Source organism: Pyrus communis, chromosome 12, assembly GCF_041283825.1.
Source record: "Pyrus communis isolate YQ-2024b chromosome 12, ASM4128382v1, whole genome shotgun sequence".
NCBI lineage: Eukaryota > Viridiplantae > Streptophyta > Magnoliopsida > Rosales > Rosaceae > Pyrus > Pyrus communis.
Window position 1 is genome coordinate 23,448,737 of NC_142576.1, and position 17,888 is coordinate 23,466,624.

Here is a 17,888-nt window from a genome sequence, read left to right on the forward strand (position 1 = left end):
TTCGAAACACTTCTCTAGGTTTGGGGCTATTCTGAAATTGTTTCTTCCTGTAAATCTTTACCATCAATTTTATAATACCACTGTCAACTTGAATTTGTAATTGTATGGTTACGAGTTATTTAATCCAAGAAACACAAAGCCTTTAGTTTTTTACATCAAAGATTCGAAACTATAGTCTATATTAATATTAGTTGATCATATTCTCTGTTTCTTGCCTACGCACAATTTTTTTCCTTTGTTTGCAGGCCATTATTTTAAAGGAAAACTAATGAAAAAAGCTTGAAAACTTTGAGTTTTAATCAAAATGATAAAAATGTGTTGTAAGTGAATAGTACCAGTAGCAACTTTTTAGAGTAAAATTGTCATTTTTCGTTAAAGTGAATAGTACCAGAAGCGTTTTGTTAAAACTCCCATAATTTAATTAATTTTTTTCATTGGCTTGTTTTATATAACCCCGCATACTTTTTTTTTTCTTAAAAAAGACGAACAACTGGTGGCAAAACGCAGTTATTCGCCCCTTCCGGATCCAGATAGGCTACGGAAAATTTCACCTTGCCCATGGCCACACCAACATCCCCCCCCCCCTGCGGCAGGGCCAATTCTTCCATTTTAGAGACTTTGTGCGACGAAGAATTCTGTTTAACGTGTTTTCTTTTCTTCAGAAATTGTGCAACGAAATACATATAGTTCGTTGTGTAAACGTCTGTTGCCTAATAAAATTCTTCGTCGCCTAAAGTTTTATTATTATCTTTTTGCCATGACGATTTAGCGCGACGAATCCCTTAATTTGTCATGCACAGAGAACTTAGTCGATGAAAACTGCGTCATCGCCTAAGGTTTGGCTGTAATAGTTTTTTCTACAAGTTGCTTTAGTTCACAAAATCAAACTTTTGAAGAAAAAATTAATTAAGACTTCTAAAGAGCTATATAAAATATACGACAATTTGTATACTAAAACATAAAAAAATACAAAAATTTGTAATAAAGTTCTCTAAAATAAATTTAACATATCTGTCAAAGTATACGAATTCTTAGTATTTCCGTTAGACATCCATACATTCACGAAAATTGAATGTACTTGAAAAGAACGGACAAATGCACAAATTAGAAGAATTTAATTTAAAAGTACGATATACAATGAACATAGAAACTAAAAAACACAATAACAACAAGTGATCTTTTACCATAGTGATGAAAAAGTGTTGTGCCCTTATTCCAATGAGGTCCTATTCCCATGATTGTCGCACAAGTCTTATAACCAGCTGACGAATTCAAAAGCATGTTGCAAACGAATCAAATACATATGAAAATACCCAGAGATATTCATATTTTTTATCCCTAGCATCACTCCTATAAACTAAAAACATGGTGGAAAGAGATTAACCCAGCTCTTAGTTTTTTATTGTGACTTTGTCAATGAAAGATTTGCTATCTAATCCCTTGCTATAGTAATTTTCAAGTATTTCATGTTTAGTGAAGTCTCGATAGATTGGTGGTTTCTCTGGTGACAAAAGCTCAGGAAGAGGTCCATAGTAATTATTTTCTCTCCATTTGGTATGGTAAAAAAACATCACAACAGAGATTCGAGCTTCTTTCCATGAGTTGGCCAACACCCTGTGCTGCACACTTTTATACTCCCCATTGGAGATGATCTAAACCCTCACACAAAACACAATAATTAAAGTATTAATTAATCCTGATTGGACGCAAAAATATACAATAATGCTATTCTTATCATAATTTTATACCACATTTCTTTACTATCTTAGGTGGCAGATGAGTTAAACAGCCACATCATCTAAATTAATTAGGAAAACTAATAAAAAAAGGCTTGAAAACTTTGAGTTTTAATGATAATGACAAAATAAAGAGTAAAGTGAATAGTACTAGGATTGATTTTTTAGTGTAAAAATATGGTTTTTCGTTAAAGTGAACAGTACAGTGGACTTTTCGTTAAGACTCCCAAATTAATTAACATTTAATCAAAATGTTAATCAATAATTAATAAAAAGATTGTTGATTAAATGATGATTGTGGTATACGAGAAGTCTCCACCTTCCACCTAAGATTATTTAAGTGTTTTAACTAATAAAAAGATTGAAATTAAATGATGTAGATTGTTCAACTCATCTGCCACCTAAGATGGTAAAGAATTATGGTAAGAATAGCATTACTCAAAAATTTGATATAAAGAAAAAAGAAATAAACAATCGATATAAAGACAAAATATGGCCATTAAAAATTTCATGTCAACTAACTAGATATACATCATTGATCACGCACCTTTATTAAAAATTTAAAAAAAAATTTATAGTCATTATATTATAAATCTCAACTCTTAAGATATACATCATTGATCACGCACCTTTATTAAATGAAAAAACAAGAGAAATTTTTAAATAACGTTTATTTTTTGTTTTGAGAAACAGTACGATATTCATTAAAAGAAAGGAAAACTAATGAAAATGACTTGAAAACTTTTAGTTTTGATAAAAAAAAACCATGTTATAAGTTTTGTTTAATGATTAGTATAAGGCCCATATTAAAGTAGTTCAATTAAAAATTGCCCAACTATAATAAATTATGATTTGTCGATTTTACCCCTAACTTTTTTAGGTTGATTCCAGATTTTCGTTGTTAATGGATAAATGGCTCAACTATAAGTTTTCATCGTTTGTTTCTTCAGAAAATAGATTTGAAATCTGCATGTTATTCAATAATAACAATAGGTCACTGTTTCTGGATTTTAAATAACATTGTTTCTGGAATCTAAGTCACTGTTTATGGAAATCTAAGTTACTGTTTCTGGAATCTAAGTCATTGTTTCTTAAATGTAAGCTAGAAAAGAAATAGTGAAATTCACTGTATTTGGATTCAAAGCAAAATAAGCACCATATTTCTTAGATATAATCAATTGATGCATGAAAGAAAAGAAACAGTCAAAGGTTAAAACATAGACTGTTTCTGGAATTAAGTCACTGTTTCTGGAATTTAATTCACTATTTCTGGAATTTAAGTCACTGTTTCTAGAATTTCTGGAATTTAAGTCACTATTTCTGGAATTTCTGAAATTTAAGTCATTGTTACTGGAATTTAAGTCATTATTTTTGGAATCTAAGTCACTGTTTCTGGAATTTAAGTCACTATTTATGGATTTTGGTTCTTTTTTTTCCTGATACAGTGTTTGTTTTGTTTGTGCACAGACAAAACAAACACTGTATCTGAGTTTTTTTTTTCCAGAAACAGTGTTATGTTTTGATTCTTTTTATTTTCAAACACTTTTTCACCGGTTTTTGCCATTAAACTTCTTTGAACTTGTTTTGGCTGCTTTGTTCCGATGAATTAATGCTTCATTTTTCAACTTTGATTTGGTTGTTTTTGAAAATGGAGAATTACCGGGCAATTGGCAGTTAGATGATGAAGATGATCCCCTGCTGTGGGGACATGATTCTGCTGCAGGTGATAGTGGGCAATCATCAAGAAAGAAGAAGAAAGCTTCATTTAAAGAGAAGTCAAGTAAGAAGGGAAAAGAAAATGGGGAGGTGAGGAAGAAGATCAGATATGAAGAAAATGGCTCAAGGAAAAAGAAGAGCATGCATGAGGAAAGTGGCTCAAGGAAAGACAAAGGGAAAAAGAAGATGAGGAGGCGGAGACATTCCCAAGATAGTGCTAATAGTTTTGGTCCTTATGGTGGTGCATGGACTCGGTAGAATATTTGTTGGCCTGTGGACAATAGTTTTGGATAGTTTTTTTATTAAACTTTGAGCCATTTTGGTTAAATAACATTTTGGAATGGTTTTTGGTTAAATATTTGTTGGCTCAAGCCCTTTTCATTAAAGCTCTCTTAAAAGAAACCATTATATATATATATATATATATATATATATATATATATATTTAATATTGACTGCATTAATATGGATCTCCACTTGACTTAGCATATCAACTTAACTACTTTCTATAGAACAAAACAGAAAAATGAAGATAGAAACTCCACAATGTTTTTCATTTTCCACATGAAACTAACTAATTTTTGTCTAAGTGAAAATAGAAAAATCTATACTGTATCCTCTATGCATATTTTTATTCCAATTTCCAATAGCGTACATGCAAAGAATACCCATTTTGGATATTACTCTTAGAACCTACCTTATCAGATATTTGACAAGTTATATGATAGAAAGTAAATTTAGAGGATATCACAAACTATAAATATATATATATATATATATATATATATATATATATAAAAATCACACACACATACAGAGTCTTTAAGAGAATGAATCTCCATTTTTCTCAAAAAATAAGGTTTAGTTGTGGGATCCACACCAAATCGAACTTCAACAATCCTAATTGGATCTATTTTTCAAGTTGGACCTCATAGATGCCTCCCATTAAAGGGTCCCACAACTAATCCATTTTCAAGTTGCATCTTATAGATCATCCTTACAAAATATTGGCCAAATCGGCAATATACAGACATCTAGTTGAGCTAAAAAAAATTGACAACATTATGTACTAAGAAACATAGAAATTTCATTATAACAATCAAATAGGCAAAATGTTCAGATTTAATTGAATTTTTGTAAGGATGATACTTGCAAAATAGACGGTTTTAGATGGTTGAAATTCGATGTGGAATAAATCTCACAACTAATTATCATTTAAAAACAAAAATGGAGATCCCTCCCCTTAAAGAACCAGTTCATGCAGGAGAAAATATGAATATGATATTATTGTCATATTGGATTTACCTGAAGCAAGTCTCCAACGTTAATAATCAAACCTCCAGGCACAGTCTTCACATCCAGCCACTCATTCTCATGCCTAACTTGCAACCCAGGTACATGGTTCCGCAACAGAACCGTCAGAGCCGTAACATCAGTATGCGCCGTAATCCCCATGGTCCGATCAGGCTGGGGACAAGAAGGATAGCAATGCCCCACCAGAAACCTGTTTTCCGAAAATGTTAACTCCTTAAATCTCTTTCCCTCCAACCCTAACCCTTCCGAAAGCAACTCAAACACGTCATCCGCCACCTTGGTTGCATGCAGATCCCAAGCAAACAACTCTTCCCGACACGCCTCAGGTACCTCCTCGGCCTTGGCCCTCTCCGGGCTCATCCACACGTGTATAGAATCACGCCAGCTGGCGGCTGATGTGCGGTACAAGTCGGCATTGCTAGCGTACATGACTCCCTTTCCTTCATTTCGCCTGTAGTACTTGGCTCTGTCCCCCTGCGGCAGCTCGTGGAACGCTTTGACAGCGGTGATCGTTTCATCCAAAACGGAGACCGGCACCCCATGGTTGGTGACTTGGAAGAAGCCAAAGGTATTGGCGGCGGATTTCACTTGGTCAACGATTTTGGGGCGGTGGGCGGCTGAGTTGATGTGAGAAAGGTCGATGGTGGGAATGGTGGTGGTGGTGTTTTTGGATGAGGGTTTGAGATCTGATAAGGTTTGAGGGTCGTGGACAAAAATTTGAGGGATGACAGTGATGCCTGAATCGGAGAGGCCTTTGACTCCCATCTTCGAATCGTCGAATTCTTTGACTTCTTTCATGCGGTCGTATGATCCCGATGTTGCATCAATTTTGGCTGCCATTTTGTGAGTAGAATTGATAGACTTGTGCATTTTATCCGATCCAACAACTTATTTCTGCGTTTCCCTTTTTTTCATCTAAACTGTATATATAAAAGCGGTTGCGCATTCGTTAATTTGGTGCTATTTGTTTTTAATCGTTTTCTTTGTTCATTTTTGTTTTATTATTTCCAAACGCTAATATCTAAATCTAAATTACCTATTAAGGGACCTTATTTGTCAATCAAAACTCTACAAAAGTATTATTCTAACCCTCTCATCAAAACTAAACAAAAATAAAATACATGGGCAATTTAGTAAATACATACAACACAAATTTTGTTATTTTTTGAACAAACCTCACAGCCAAGTAATGACAACACACCCTATTTAAAAATTAAGAAGGTTTTCCAAACCCACGTCTCCCACTTCATCAACTCTCTCACCCCTTCTTCCAAGTTCCACGCCCAATTTTATTTCTATTTTTTTTAGTTTTCTTTTTCTTAAAAAAAAAAGTGATGTAAATATTTTTATAATAAATAATAGCAAATTTAATTACACACGTACAACGTATGGGCACATAACTAGTTATATTTATGTCAATTGTTTTCATAGTTGCCACAAAAAGTAGGATGCCTATATAAAAATTTTATTGGTTGCTTTATGAAATAATTAGTATAAGTGTAGACATCGAAATTTCGGTAAAATAAATGTTAACCAATGTATTAAAATTACAACATTTATTTACTTCACCAACCTACAACATCCACTTACTTCACCTACAACCTCCACTTACTTCACCTACAACCTCCACTCACTTCACCAAAAAAATGAATGGTGGTGATTCACTCTCAAAACCTATAAATAGGTTTCTCCATCAAGAGGAATAGATATCACCTTGGGAAACCAATTCACAAATACATTTCTCTACTCCCAAAATGGAAGAGAATACTCCTCACACATCCAAAATCCTTGAAGCTTTGAAACTCTAAAGCTCTCAAGCATCCAACCCCCAAATTCCCAAGAATCCCGAAGAATGGAGAAAGCACTCTTCGTTCTTCGTCAAATCCTTGAGGCAATCATTCATCCAAGATCAAGCCCCGAAGGCCCTTGGATCAACAAACAACTGTTCTTCAAGATTAAGCCTCAAAGGCCCTTAAAGATCCGTTCAACAACTGTTCATCCAAGATCAAGCCCCGACGGCCCTTGGATCAACAAACAAATCCACACATCTATTCTTCAAGATCAAGCCCAAAAGCCCTTGAAGAAAACCAACTGTTCATTCAAGATCAAGCCCCGACGGCTCTTGAAGAAAACCAACCGTTCTTCAAGATCAAGCCCAAAAGCCCTTGAAGATCCGTTCATCACCGTTCTTCAAGATGAAGCCCAAAAGCCCTTGAAGATCCGCTCATCCATCAAACTTCAAGATCAAGCCCCGAAGGCCCTTGAAGAAACTTCCATCAACCTTCAAGATCAAGCCCAACGGCCCTTGAAGAAACTTCCATCAACCTTCAAGATCAAAGCCCCGAAGGCCCTTGAAGAAACTTTCATCCGTTCATCCAAGATCAAGCATCGACAGCCCTTGGATCAATAAATCTACATCCTACGAAGATAGAATTAGGGGACCAAAACCTTGAAGCCTTAAAGTTCTAAAGCTCTCAAGAAAATCCCGAAGGATCAAGAAAGCACTCTTCGTTCTTCGTCAAATCCTCCTTCAAGATCAAGCCCCAACGGCCCTTGAAGAACTCCCACCAACTCAAGATCAAGCCCCGACGGCCCCTTGAAGAAAGTGTTCATCATTCATCATCCGTTCATCCTAACGGCCCTTTGGATCAACAACCTCAACAAATCCACACATCCAATCGTTCTTCAAGACTAAGCCCAAAAGCCCTTGAAGATCTGCTCATCCATCAACCTTTAAGATCAAGCCCAAAAGCCCTTGAAGAAATCCATACACCCATTCTTCAAGATCAAGCCCAACGCCCCTTGAAGATCCATTCATCAACTGTTCATCCTAAGATCAAGCCCCAACGGCCCTTTGGATCAACAACCTCAACAAACCCATACACCCATTCTTCAAGATCAAGCCCAACGCCCCTTGAAGATCTGTTCATCAACTGTTCATCCTTAGATCAAGCCCCGACGGCCCTTTGGATCAACAACTCATCCACAAACCTACACCCTACGAAGATAGAATCAGATGACCAAATTTGAGAGAGATCGTAACCCCAAAATCATTAAACACAAAAATATTATTTTGTACACGTATTCTGGTTTCTTGTTTTCAGGAATTTTTCGTGTTCACAAATTTGGCACGCCCGGTGGGATATCTCTACCTCTCATCTTTATCCTCAAATCACTGAAAAACGTAAATGGCATCAAGAAAGGATCAAGCTGTTCCTACAATCAAAGCAAAGAACAAGAACATCATCGCCGCAAGTGGTGATATTTCGGGCATCATAACCCGAAGTAAGGCAAGAGCTCTTTTTGCCGCGGCTTCCGCCCCTGCATTAACTCTGTCAAAGGAACAAAAGCTCATCGTTCGCACGAGCCTAAAAGGTGACAACCAACGCTCCTTGCCTGCATGAGCTGAAACTGCAAACGGCACCACAAGCTCCTTGTCTGCACGAGTTGAAACTGCAAACGACACCAAAAGCTCCTCGTTCGCACTAGCCTAAAAGGTGACAACCAAAAGCTCCTTGCCTGCATGAGCTGAAACTGCAAACGACACCAAAAGCTCCTCGTTCGCACGAGCCTAAAAGGTGACAACCAACGCTCCTTGCATGCATGAGCTGAAACTGCAAACGACACCAAAAGCTCCTGGTCCACACGAGCATAAAAGGCGACATCAATTGCTCCTTGCCTGCACGAGTTGAAACTGCGAACGGCACCAAACGCTCCTGGCCCGCAAGAGCATAAACTGTGTACGGTAAAATCATCACCAAAATCACCATTAAAATCCAAAAAAAAAAAAAAAAAAAAAAAAAAAAAAACCATCATTCATTTGAACTACGTCATGACTTGATCCCTCCTCAACCAAGGGTACGTAGGCAACTTGAAACTTCAAAACTTCAAGTACAGTCACATCATCAACAAAAACACAAACACTTTGGAGAAACTTCCATCAAACTTCAAGATCAAGCCCCGACGGCCCCTTGAAGAAACTTCCAACTGTTCTTCAAGATCAAGCCCAAAACCCCTTGAAGATCTGCTCATCCATCAACCTTCAAGATCAAGCCCAAAAGCCCTTGAAGAAATCCGCACAACCATTCTTCAAGATCAAGCCTCGATGGCCCTTGAAGAAATCACAAGTCCAATTCAAAATCAAGTGTTCACCACCCTTGAATCAAATTCAACTCCAGATAAAAGGAGTAAGTTCAGACCTTCGGGGGAGACCAAATGAATCCTCCAGCCCAGTTCAAGATTAAGCCTGTGGAAAATCAACGATTGGAGGAAACCAGAAAATCTTCCAGTCGAACTCAAGATCAAGCCTCGATGGCCCTTGAAGAAATTTCCAGCCCAATTCAAGATCAAGCCTCGACGGCCCTTGGGTTGACATCTACATTAAGGGACTTCAACACGCATCTTCTACACGTGACAAGCACATGTCTACGACGCGCCTTGAAGTGGGGGCATTTGCAGAAATCGAAATTTCGGTAAAATAAATATTAACCAATGTATTAAAATTACAACATTTATTTACTTCACCAACCTCACACACTTACTTCACCTACAACATCCACTTACTTCACCTACAACCTCCACTCACTTCACCTACAACCTCCACTTACTTCACCTACAACCTCCACTCACTTCACCAAAAAAATGAATGGTGGTGATTCACTCTCAAAACCTATAAATAGGCTTCTCCATCAAGAGGAATAAATATCACCTTGGGAAACCAATTCACAAATACATTTCTCTACTCCCAAAATGGAAGAGAATACTCCTCACACATCCAAAATCCTTGAAGCTTTGAAACTCTAAAGCTCTCAAGCATCCAACCCCCAAATTCCCAAGAATCCCGAAGAATGGAGAAAGCACTCTTCGTTCTTTGTCAAATCCTTGAGGCAATCATTCATCCAAGATCAAGCCCCGAAGGCCCTTGGATCAACAAACAACTGTTCTTCAAGATTAAGCCTTAAAGGCCCTTAAAGATCCGTTCAACAACTGTTCATCCAAGATCAAACCCCGACGGCCCTTGAATCAACAAACAAATCCACACATCTATTCTTCAAGATCAAGCCCAAAAGCCCTTGAAGAAAACCAACTGTTCATTCAAGATCAAGCCCCGACGGCTCTTGAAGAAAACCAACCGTTCTTCAAGATCAAGCCCAAAAGCCCTTGAAGATCCGTTCATCACCGTTCTTCAAGATGAAGCCCAAAAGCCCTTGAAGATCCGCTCATCCATCAAACTTCAAGATCAAACCCCGAAGGCCCTTGAAGAAACTTCCATCAACCTTCAAGATCAAGCCCAACGGCCCTTGAAGAAACTTCCATCAACCTTCAAGATCAAAGCCCCGAAGGCCCTTGAAGAAACTTCCAACCGTTCATCCAAGATCAAGCATCGACAGCCCTTGGATCAATAAATCTACATCCTACGAAGATAGAATCAGGGGACCAAAACCTTGAAGCCTTAAAGTTCTAAAGCTCTCAAGAAAATCATGAAGGATCAAGAAAGCACTCTTCGTTCTTCGTCAAATCCTCCTTCAAGATCAAGCTCCAACGGCCCTTGAAAAACTCCCACCAACTCAAGATCAAGCCCCGACGGCCCCTTGAAGAAAGTGTTCATCATTCATCATCCGTTCATCCTAAGATCAAGCCCCAACGGCCCTTTGGATCAACAACCTCAACAAATCCACACATCCAATCGTTCTTCAAGACTAAGCCCAAAAGCCCTTGAAGATCTGCTCATCCATCAACCTTCAAGATCAAGCCCAAAAGCCCTTGAAGAAATCCATACACCCATTCTTCAAGATCAAGTCCAACGCCCCTTGAAGATCCATTCATCAACTGTTCATCCTAAGATCAAGCCCCAACGGCCCTTTGGATCAACAACCTCAACAAACCCATACACCCATTCTTCAAGATCAAGCCCAACGCCCCTTGAAGATCCGTTCATCAACTGTTCATCCTTAGATCAAGCCCCGACGGCCCTTTGGATCAACAACTCATCCACAAACCTACACCCTACGAAGATAGAATCAGATGACCAAATTTGAGAGAGATCGTAACCCCAAAATCATTAAACACAAAAATATTATTTTGTACACGTATTCTGGTTTCTTGTTTTCAGGAATTTTTCGTGTTCACAATAAGATAATGTAAGAATTAACATATCTGGAAATCTAAGATCTTGTAACATGAATCACAACCATCAAAACTAGGGATGTGCAACAGTTGACCTGGATTACCCTTTCTAATGGATATTCTGTTAAATTCGGATGTTTTAGATGAGAGAGGTTGTCTTTTAGATGTCTTTATGAACAATGGTGTCACTACATTTTAAGCAAAATAATGCAAAGTATATCAGATTAATTTCTGTCTTGAAAATTAACAGGGTTATCCATGTGGATTAATTAGTTGCGTCGCACATTAGATTACAAGTTCACAAAACCTCCTATACTGTCTTAAAATAATCATTCTGGCTTTCAATCCAAACTATCACCTTAATTAGGCACTCTGACATTTAGGCTAAATCTCTTCTCTATATCCTTAATTTCTTAATTTGAGGACATTTGATAGAAGGTGTGCACCTTAATTAAATATAAAATTATTTTTTATGATAAAATGTGTACAAGTACCAGTAAAACCTTAAGCATCAGCGACAGCAACTTCATGACTGATACATCCTTCATTATTCCCTAGCTCTCAGACTACATTATTAAAACAAGGCATTTACAATATTCTAATCATTTTCTCTTCTCTCTACACCCTAAATCCGCTTGTTCATCGTTGGAGCATTCATACTCCATGCATTAAGACTCTCCGCAGTAACAGGCTGAGTCCCATTGTTGAACACATACAAGTGAGCACCGTTGTTTACCGCTAGAGTCGGGTAAACCCTAGATGTGATGCATGTTTTCCCTCCAGCTCCGTAACTTTCAACAACAGAATGATCAATCTGTAGTTAAAGACCAAAATGAAAAACAATAATTAGCGATTAATTATATCCATTTGATTAAATAAATAAAAGAGTTACAGATTGTAAAAGACCTTATTCCAATTAGGTACTTACCAAACTCCTGAGGGAAAGCTTCTTAGAGTGAGATAAATCTACATCTACAAAGCCAGCAAATGATGGTCTGTACAGGTTGTCCTGCAAAGATGAACTGTCCCAAACAAAAATGGAAAAACAATACCAAAAATTAATCACAATGTTTCCCAACAAAAAAGGACCAAGTTAAGAATTGCATGGTGGTTAGATAGTGCCTAAACAAAAAGCTAGTGGGGTTAGCCAGTTAATAAGAGTGGTTAGGGTGATGAGCAGAAGTAGGCTAGAGATACATGGTTCGAAAACACTCCTTTGTAACCAAAATGAGAAAGAACTTGGGCAAATCAAATGACACATACCTTGTTGCATCAGAGCACATGAGAACCACGTGTCTGCCTTTAGCTTTGAAAACCCTAAAGAAGACAGGAGTGAATTCCTCTAGGTTTTTTGAAGCTAATGTCAAGAGTCCAAAAGGACCAATTCCACCTTGGATTTTTGAACCCTTTTTACCACAGAGTGTTTGGGCATCAAGGTTACTCCAGCTAGGGTTAAATTCTTCAGCCTTGGCCAAACTCGGAAGTGAGAATGTAACTTCAACATCAGCCTGCAAGAGGGTTCATCAACATGTTCAAAAAACGAGTTGCACAAATTTAAAAAAAAAAAAAAAAAAAAAGAATTCTAGGTTTTAAGAGGATCAAACCTGAGCAGCAGTTATTCCTTTGACTTCAACATGATCTCCCTGCTTGAGAATTTGCTTGTTGATGCCCACCTTTTTCCCTCGTAATGTTTCTAATTCTACAACAGGCCATTGTAGCAATTGTTTACCATCAGGACTAAGCCACACATCCCTTGGAATTGTCTGTACAAGTAAACCCCAAACAAAAGATCTCAATACTTGCACATATTGCTTGAAAAAAAGAAATCCTTTACAAATCAGAATCAACAATAGGCCTGACATATTTACTAATCACACTGTTGACAAGAGCTCTTACATAGGTGAAATCACTTGCATGCGTTTCAAGTTGATAAAAGAAAGAAATCAACAATGTGATCAATAAATGCGATCAATAACGTAATCGATATAAATATTTTGATGCAACTATTTTACCTGAATTCCGGCCCATCCCTTAGCAGCATCATTGCTAGCTGTATCAGATTCATTAGCCCAACCCCACAAAATTCTCCTCTTCTTTGCAGGATCAAAGAAAGTTTTGGATGCATAAAAGGTACCATAGTCATATCTCAATCCACTCCAACCATCCACCAATTCTTTGTCAGGAACATACCTATCTTTCTCAGGAAAATATGTTCCAACCGTGTAGTACTCATACCTAGTCTCATCAAGGCTCACTTTCAACACATGTTTCACATCTCCACCAACTTTTGATGTGTCCAACCCTAATTTTCCAACCAATGGAACCGGGTAAAAATCGGGGCACTCCCACATACCCGTTTGGGGAGCAGAGTGGAGAGGATGATGGGCCTTCACCCAATGCACAAAATCCTTGCTCCTATACAAATAGGCCATTCCTCTATGCTTCCTTTTGCCTCCCACCAACATCTTCCAATGTCCATTACCCCACCAAGCCGTTGTCGGGTCTCGGAACGCAGTGGCGTTGATACCTGCGTCCGGAATCACGAGCGGGTTGTTATCGGGCTTAATCCATTTACGGAGATAGGGGTCCGACGCATTTTCCGGGATAGCATAGTTTTGAACTTGCCGGTTTTGGGAGTCGATGCCGGTGTATAGCATAATGGGCTTGTTACCCGGGAGAACAGTGGCGGATCCGGACCAACACCCATTTACGTCAAAGGGCTTGGATGGGGATATGGCTGGCTCCAGGGCTTCCCAATTGATGAGGTCTTTGGACACTGAATGGGCCCAAACAATGTTGCCCCACACAGCCCCTTCAGGATTGTACTGATAGAACAAGTGGTAGAGACCACCAAAATACATAGGTCCTGAACAAATTAAGAAATTAATTAAGAAATTAATCAAAACAACAACTGTTAATTGAATGAAAGGGTTGCAACATTTCAATGTTGGGAGGAATGAAGAACTCACCATTGGGGTCTTTTGGTGTTAATTCGTTTGTGGGCAGCCATCGAATTTAAGAAAAAAGGTAAAACAATTAAAATGTCAGTGACTGTAATAAAACATCAACGATTAGATTTTCAGCATATTCAAAATACTGTCACGTAGATTTACTATTCCATTTAAATGATAAGACGTGTATTCTTTTTGTTTTTACATTAATATACTCTACAAACGGAATATCAACTAATAACACCACACATCAACATGTATTTCATATCTAACATTATGTATTTATTGCGCTGCCGCAGTTTAACTGGGTTTTCAGATCTTTACAAAGAATAAACATAATGAGTCTGACTGAGCAGATCTAGAACATCAAGTGAAATTTAGAATATTTTTTTGTTTTTGGGGTCAAAATTTACAGAATAATTACAACAAAGACCAGAACTTTCGAAATAACACATGAAGCCTGTGCTCTGAACCGACCAGATCGGCTATTTATCAGGACACATAAATGAATGACCGAAAAAAGCACAAACCACCTCTTTATTGATAATATTTTGTCATATGTATTCTTTTTGGATCAAAATATTTTTATCATCTGAGTCCGATGTTGATCAAAATATTCTTTTTGGATCAAAAATGGGATCCCTTCTTTTAAAAGCTTTCCATATATACATAGAGAAAGCTTTTAAAAGAAGGGATCCCATTTTTTAATAAAAATAGGATTAGTTGTGGGGTTCACACCACATCGAATTTTAACTATCCGAGCCGTTTATTTTTTAAGTTGCACCTCATAGATCATCCTTACAAAATATTAGTCAAATCGAAGATATTTAATACATCTAATTGGATTCAAAGAAATTAATGAATACTTTGTTATATAAGAAACAATAAAGTTTTACTTTGATAATTAGATAGGCAAATAGTTTCAAATTAAATTAAATTTTTGTAAAGATTATTTATGAATCGAGACTTACAAAATAGATAGTTTGGATTGTTGAAGTTCGGCATGGAGTGACCCACCATACCTAATCTCAAAAAATGGAGATTCCTTTTGCATAAAAGGGCCTATATATATGTATATATGGCGGATCTGTTGTACCATTTGTTTTTTTTTCATAAAGCCAGAAAAAATAATTAGTGAGTCAAGCTCTTCATCTGGTTCCGAATGCCTAAAAAGTTTATCAAATAGATGGTTTAAACTATTTTTTTGTTTTGGGTCAAAGATGGTTTAAACTGTTACATAAAAGAGATGAGAACCTATCCAAGTTTTCTTTCACTAAAAAGGAAAATTTTATATTGCCATAAAATGAGGAGGGAAAAACAACCTAGAGCTCAAATGCCTGTAAAGTGTAAACGTCACTCTCAAATCCCCCAACACATTTACATGGTCGCACAATTGCATGCTTGGTTTCTTCTTTTTTGGCAACTGCTATGTGCTAATTGCGTGTCTCAATGCTAAAAAAATATCAGTTAGGGAAATAATCATACATGCATACATAGGATAATAAGTTTTCAAAAGAAAATTTGAACAAATAAATCACGTAATGTGATTAGTTACTTTCAATCATATATGTCGGACTGTGATTGCAAGTAAACAACTATTTACGCATTTCAACATGGGATAATCATTTGCTTTGAATCAAAAAGGAATTAGGGTAAATCAAAATCTGAACAACAAAAGAAAATGACCAAAACGAACACTCATAACTCGATCCCTCGGAAATTAGAGAGTAGCTCATCAAAGCCGCATGCAGATGAAAAAAATAAAACCAAATTTCATGATCATGGTCGTCAATTCGTCATCATAATATAGTTGTAAAATGTAATTAAGGTTTATGATGCTAAAATCTAAAAATTAATAGAGCAAAGTAAGTATATAGTACCGTTAATCCAGTTTCTGGGAGGTTGAAAGTGAAACGCAGTTCTGTGGACTTGCTTCGCCTTAACGGCGGCAAGAGACTGAAACTCGGGATAAACATTGTGCAACGCTTCGACTCCGGTAATGTTGTTTATAGCAAAAACACAACAACAAGCGAGAAAAATAACTTCAACAAGCAACTTTATTGCTGTAATATCCATCATTAGAACAGAAAATTTGCAGTTTTGCAGATCAGAGAGAATTAGGAAACAGGCTTAGGATGTTTATGTAGTGTGATACTTAATAACAAAGAAGGTTTTTGTTGGGGAGAGAGAGAGAGAGAGAGAGAGGGAGAGAGAGGAAATGTGCATTGAAAGATGAAGGGAAGTATGATATATAAAGGGAGGGGAGAGAAACTGATGGTGGTAGGTTTGGAGAGGATTGGATTAAGGATTAGCTTTCTTATTAATCGAGCGGTTAGTTTTGGGGATTTAAAAGAAAAATAGTAAAAAGAAAAAAGGTCATATCTTATGTCACAAAGGTCACACACTGCCTCCACCTTTATGTTCTTTTTTATAAAGTTTTTTATTGTGATCCCAACATTGTTGATTATAATCCTCGTTTTAAAGCTTTAAAGTTTCTAATTCACGTTTAGCAGTAAATCTTTTGAAATGGATGTCAAAACTCTTTCATGATATCTACTATTTGTATAATTAGACTAGAAAAATGTAAACTTTATCGTTTATTTGTATTATGTGACAGTATGAAAATCATAATAAAATTAATTTTTCCATTTCTTGATGTTAGTGTAATGGCTTGCTGTTCTGATGAAAATTGTTCAGTAAATCCTAAAAAACAGCTGGAAATCATGGGTCATATTTTGCTTCAAACCTTTTAAATTCAAAGGGTAATGCTAGAGAGACTAGATTTGTAGATAATTTTGAAAACTAAATAACATGGAAGTTGATAATTGGTTTATTACTTAAGTATTGATAAACATGCTCATTTCTATTGGTGACACATCATTTAGTTTTTTTTGTTTCTAAATTTAATCTCTCTAGTATTAGTTTAAACGCAAATCGGAATCAATGAACAAACTAATTGTCAGATAAAGAGATAAATGCAGGAATATCCACATGGTTAATATTATCCACACACTCATTTTTATCTCTCACACACCCTTGTTAAGTTTTAGTCATTGATATTCTTCAATTTATTTGATACCGAAAACTAAGAGGAGTGTGAAAGGAAAAATGGATATGTGAATAACACTATCCTATCTACATGCATGTCCTTATCTTATGTGGATAAATGTTGGATTTTGTCCGCTTATCTGGACGTTAATGTAATTTGCTTTCAAAATCGAGATCAGAAGAGGAGTGATTTTCGTGATTTTCCAACCCATTTTGAAGGGATTACAAGGGCAGAATTAGTTATTAAATACAAGTCTTTACTTTTGACGTCCATTTTCTCTTGTGCAGTCACCCCACCCTCCAATTTCTTTTTGCTAGTTAATAAAAAGGAAAGAACAAAATATAAATTAAACTTTACGAGAGTTTTCGAGTGAGGATGTATATGGATTATATGTTGACGTTTTATTTTATATATTCGTTTTTTTATCATTGGAACTGTTTATCATATATTCTCTTGTGGATCATAATTCACAAAATAAGTCAAATTAAAAAAAAAAAAAAATATATATATATATATATATATGTTTAGCAATTTGGTTACCATTAAAATGATTTCATTTGTCCACACAGTTAATATCCAAACTGATTTAATTAATTTTTCACATTAAATCCAAATCTCCATCTAATGAAAACAAACATGTAAGAGGAAGTTGCTTGAGTTGAAGACGGGTTAAAATTTCTCTTATATTGAATGATTTTACTATTATTAACATCGAGACCTCCGAACCTTTAACAGTTTTTTTAAGCTAGCTAGGTTTTAAACACGTCAATGGAAATAATATACCAATAGCTAAAGTTTAATTCATATATGATACGTGTTCTATGCTTTATTCGTTAAAAAACATAAATATTTGTCCCATGTGAAAATTTGTATGCAATAAGTTGGGCAGATAAGTGGAACTACATGCATACACATGCCCTTGTGGAGGAAATTGCACCCAAAATGTTCACTGCATACACATGCCCTTGTGGAGGAAATTGTACCCAAAATGTTCAC

The 17,888-nt window shown here is 36.4% G+C and overlaps 2 protein-coding genes across 3 annotated transcripts; both read right to left on the reverse strand.

The window, feature by feature from the left end:
• Positions 1 to 1,283: 1,283 nt before the first annotated feature.
• LOC137744564 (1-aminocyclopropane-1-carboxylate oxidase homolog 4-like) lies at positions 1,284 to 5,727 on the reverse strand. The gene is made up of 2 exons (XM_068484346.2): positions 4,758 to 5,727; positions 1,284 to 1,652 (listed from the first exon to the last, which is right to left on the reverse strand). Exons 1-2 carry the CDS (start codon positions 5,634 to 5,636, stop codon positions 1,392 to 1,394), a joined length of 1,140 nt encoding a protein of 379 aa, XP_068340447.2. The 5' UTR covers positions 5,637 to 5,727; the 3' UTR covers positions 1,284 to 1,391.
• Positions 5,728 to 11,343: 5,616 nt separating this feature from the next.
• On the reverse strand, positions 11,344 to 16,244 carry LOC137744928 (beta-fructofuranosidase, insoluble isoenzyme 1). Of its 2 annotated transcripts, none has more exons than XM_088681192.1 (6): positions 15,724 to 16,244; positions 12,905 to 13,758; positions 12,497 to 12,655; positions 12,156 to 12,400; positions 11,821 to 11,914; positions 11,344 to 11,706 (listed from the first exon to the last, which is right to left on the reverse strand). In XM_088681192.1, the coding sequence occupies exons 1-6, from the start codon at positions 15,920 to 15,922 to the stop codon at positions 11,518 to 11,520; spliced, it is 1,740 nt and encodes a 579-aa protein (XP_088537318.1). In that variant the 5' UTR covers positions 15,923 to 16,244; the 3' UTR covers positions 11,344 to 11,517. The 2 variants fall into 2 exon arrangements, with proteins under 2 accessions (XP_088537318.1, XP_088537319.1); XM_088681193.1 differs by lacking the exon at positions 15,724 to 16,244 and adding an exon at positions 13,862 to 15,295.
• Positions 16,245 to 17,888: the final 1,644 nt, after the last annotated feature.

What these genes read in the sequence shown, in the direction of transcription:
- LOC137744564 (XM_068484346.2), bottom strand. Translation starts at nt 5,636, where the DNA reads ATGCACAAGTCTATCAATTCTACTCACAAAATGGCAGCCAAAATTGAT. An exon ending in ACGTTGGAGACTTGCTTCAG is followed by an intron (nt 1,653 to 4,757) that starts GTAAATCCAATA and finishes GTGAGGGTTTAG; the next exon opens with ATCATCTCCAATGGGGAGTA.
- LOC137744928 (XM_088681192.1), bottom strand. Translation starts at nt 15,922, where the DNA reads ATGATGGATATTACAGCAATAAAGTTGCTTGTTGAAGTTATTTTTCTC. An exon ending in AGGGATGGGCCGGAATTCAG is followed by an intron (nt 12,656 to 12,904) that starts GTAAAATAGTTG and finishes TTACTTGTACAG; the next exon opens with ACAATTCCAAGGGATGTGTG. An exon ending in AAGGAATAACTGCTGCTCAG is followed by an intron (nt 12,401 to 12,496) that starts GTTTGATCCTCT and finishes ACCCTCTTGCAG; the next exon opens with GCTGATGTTGAAGTTACATT.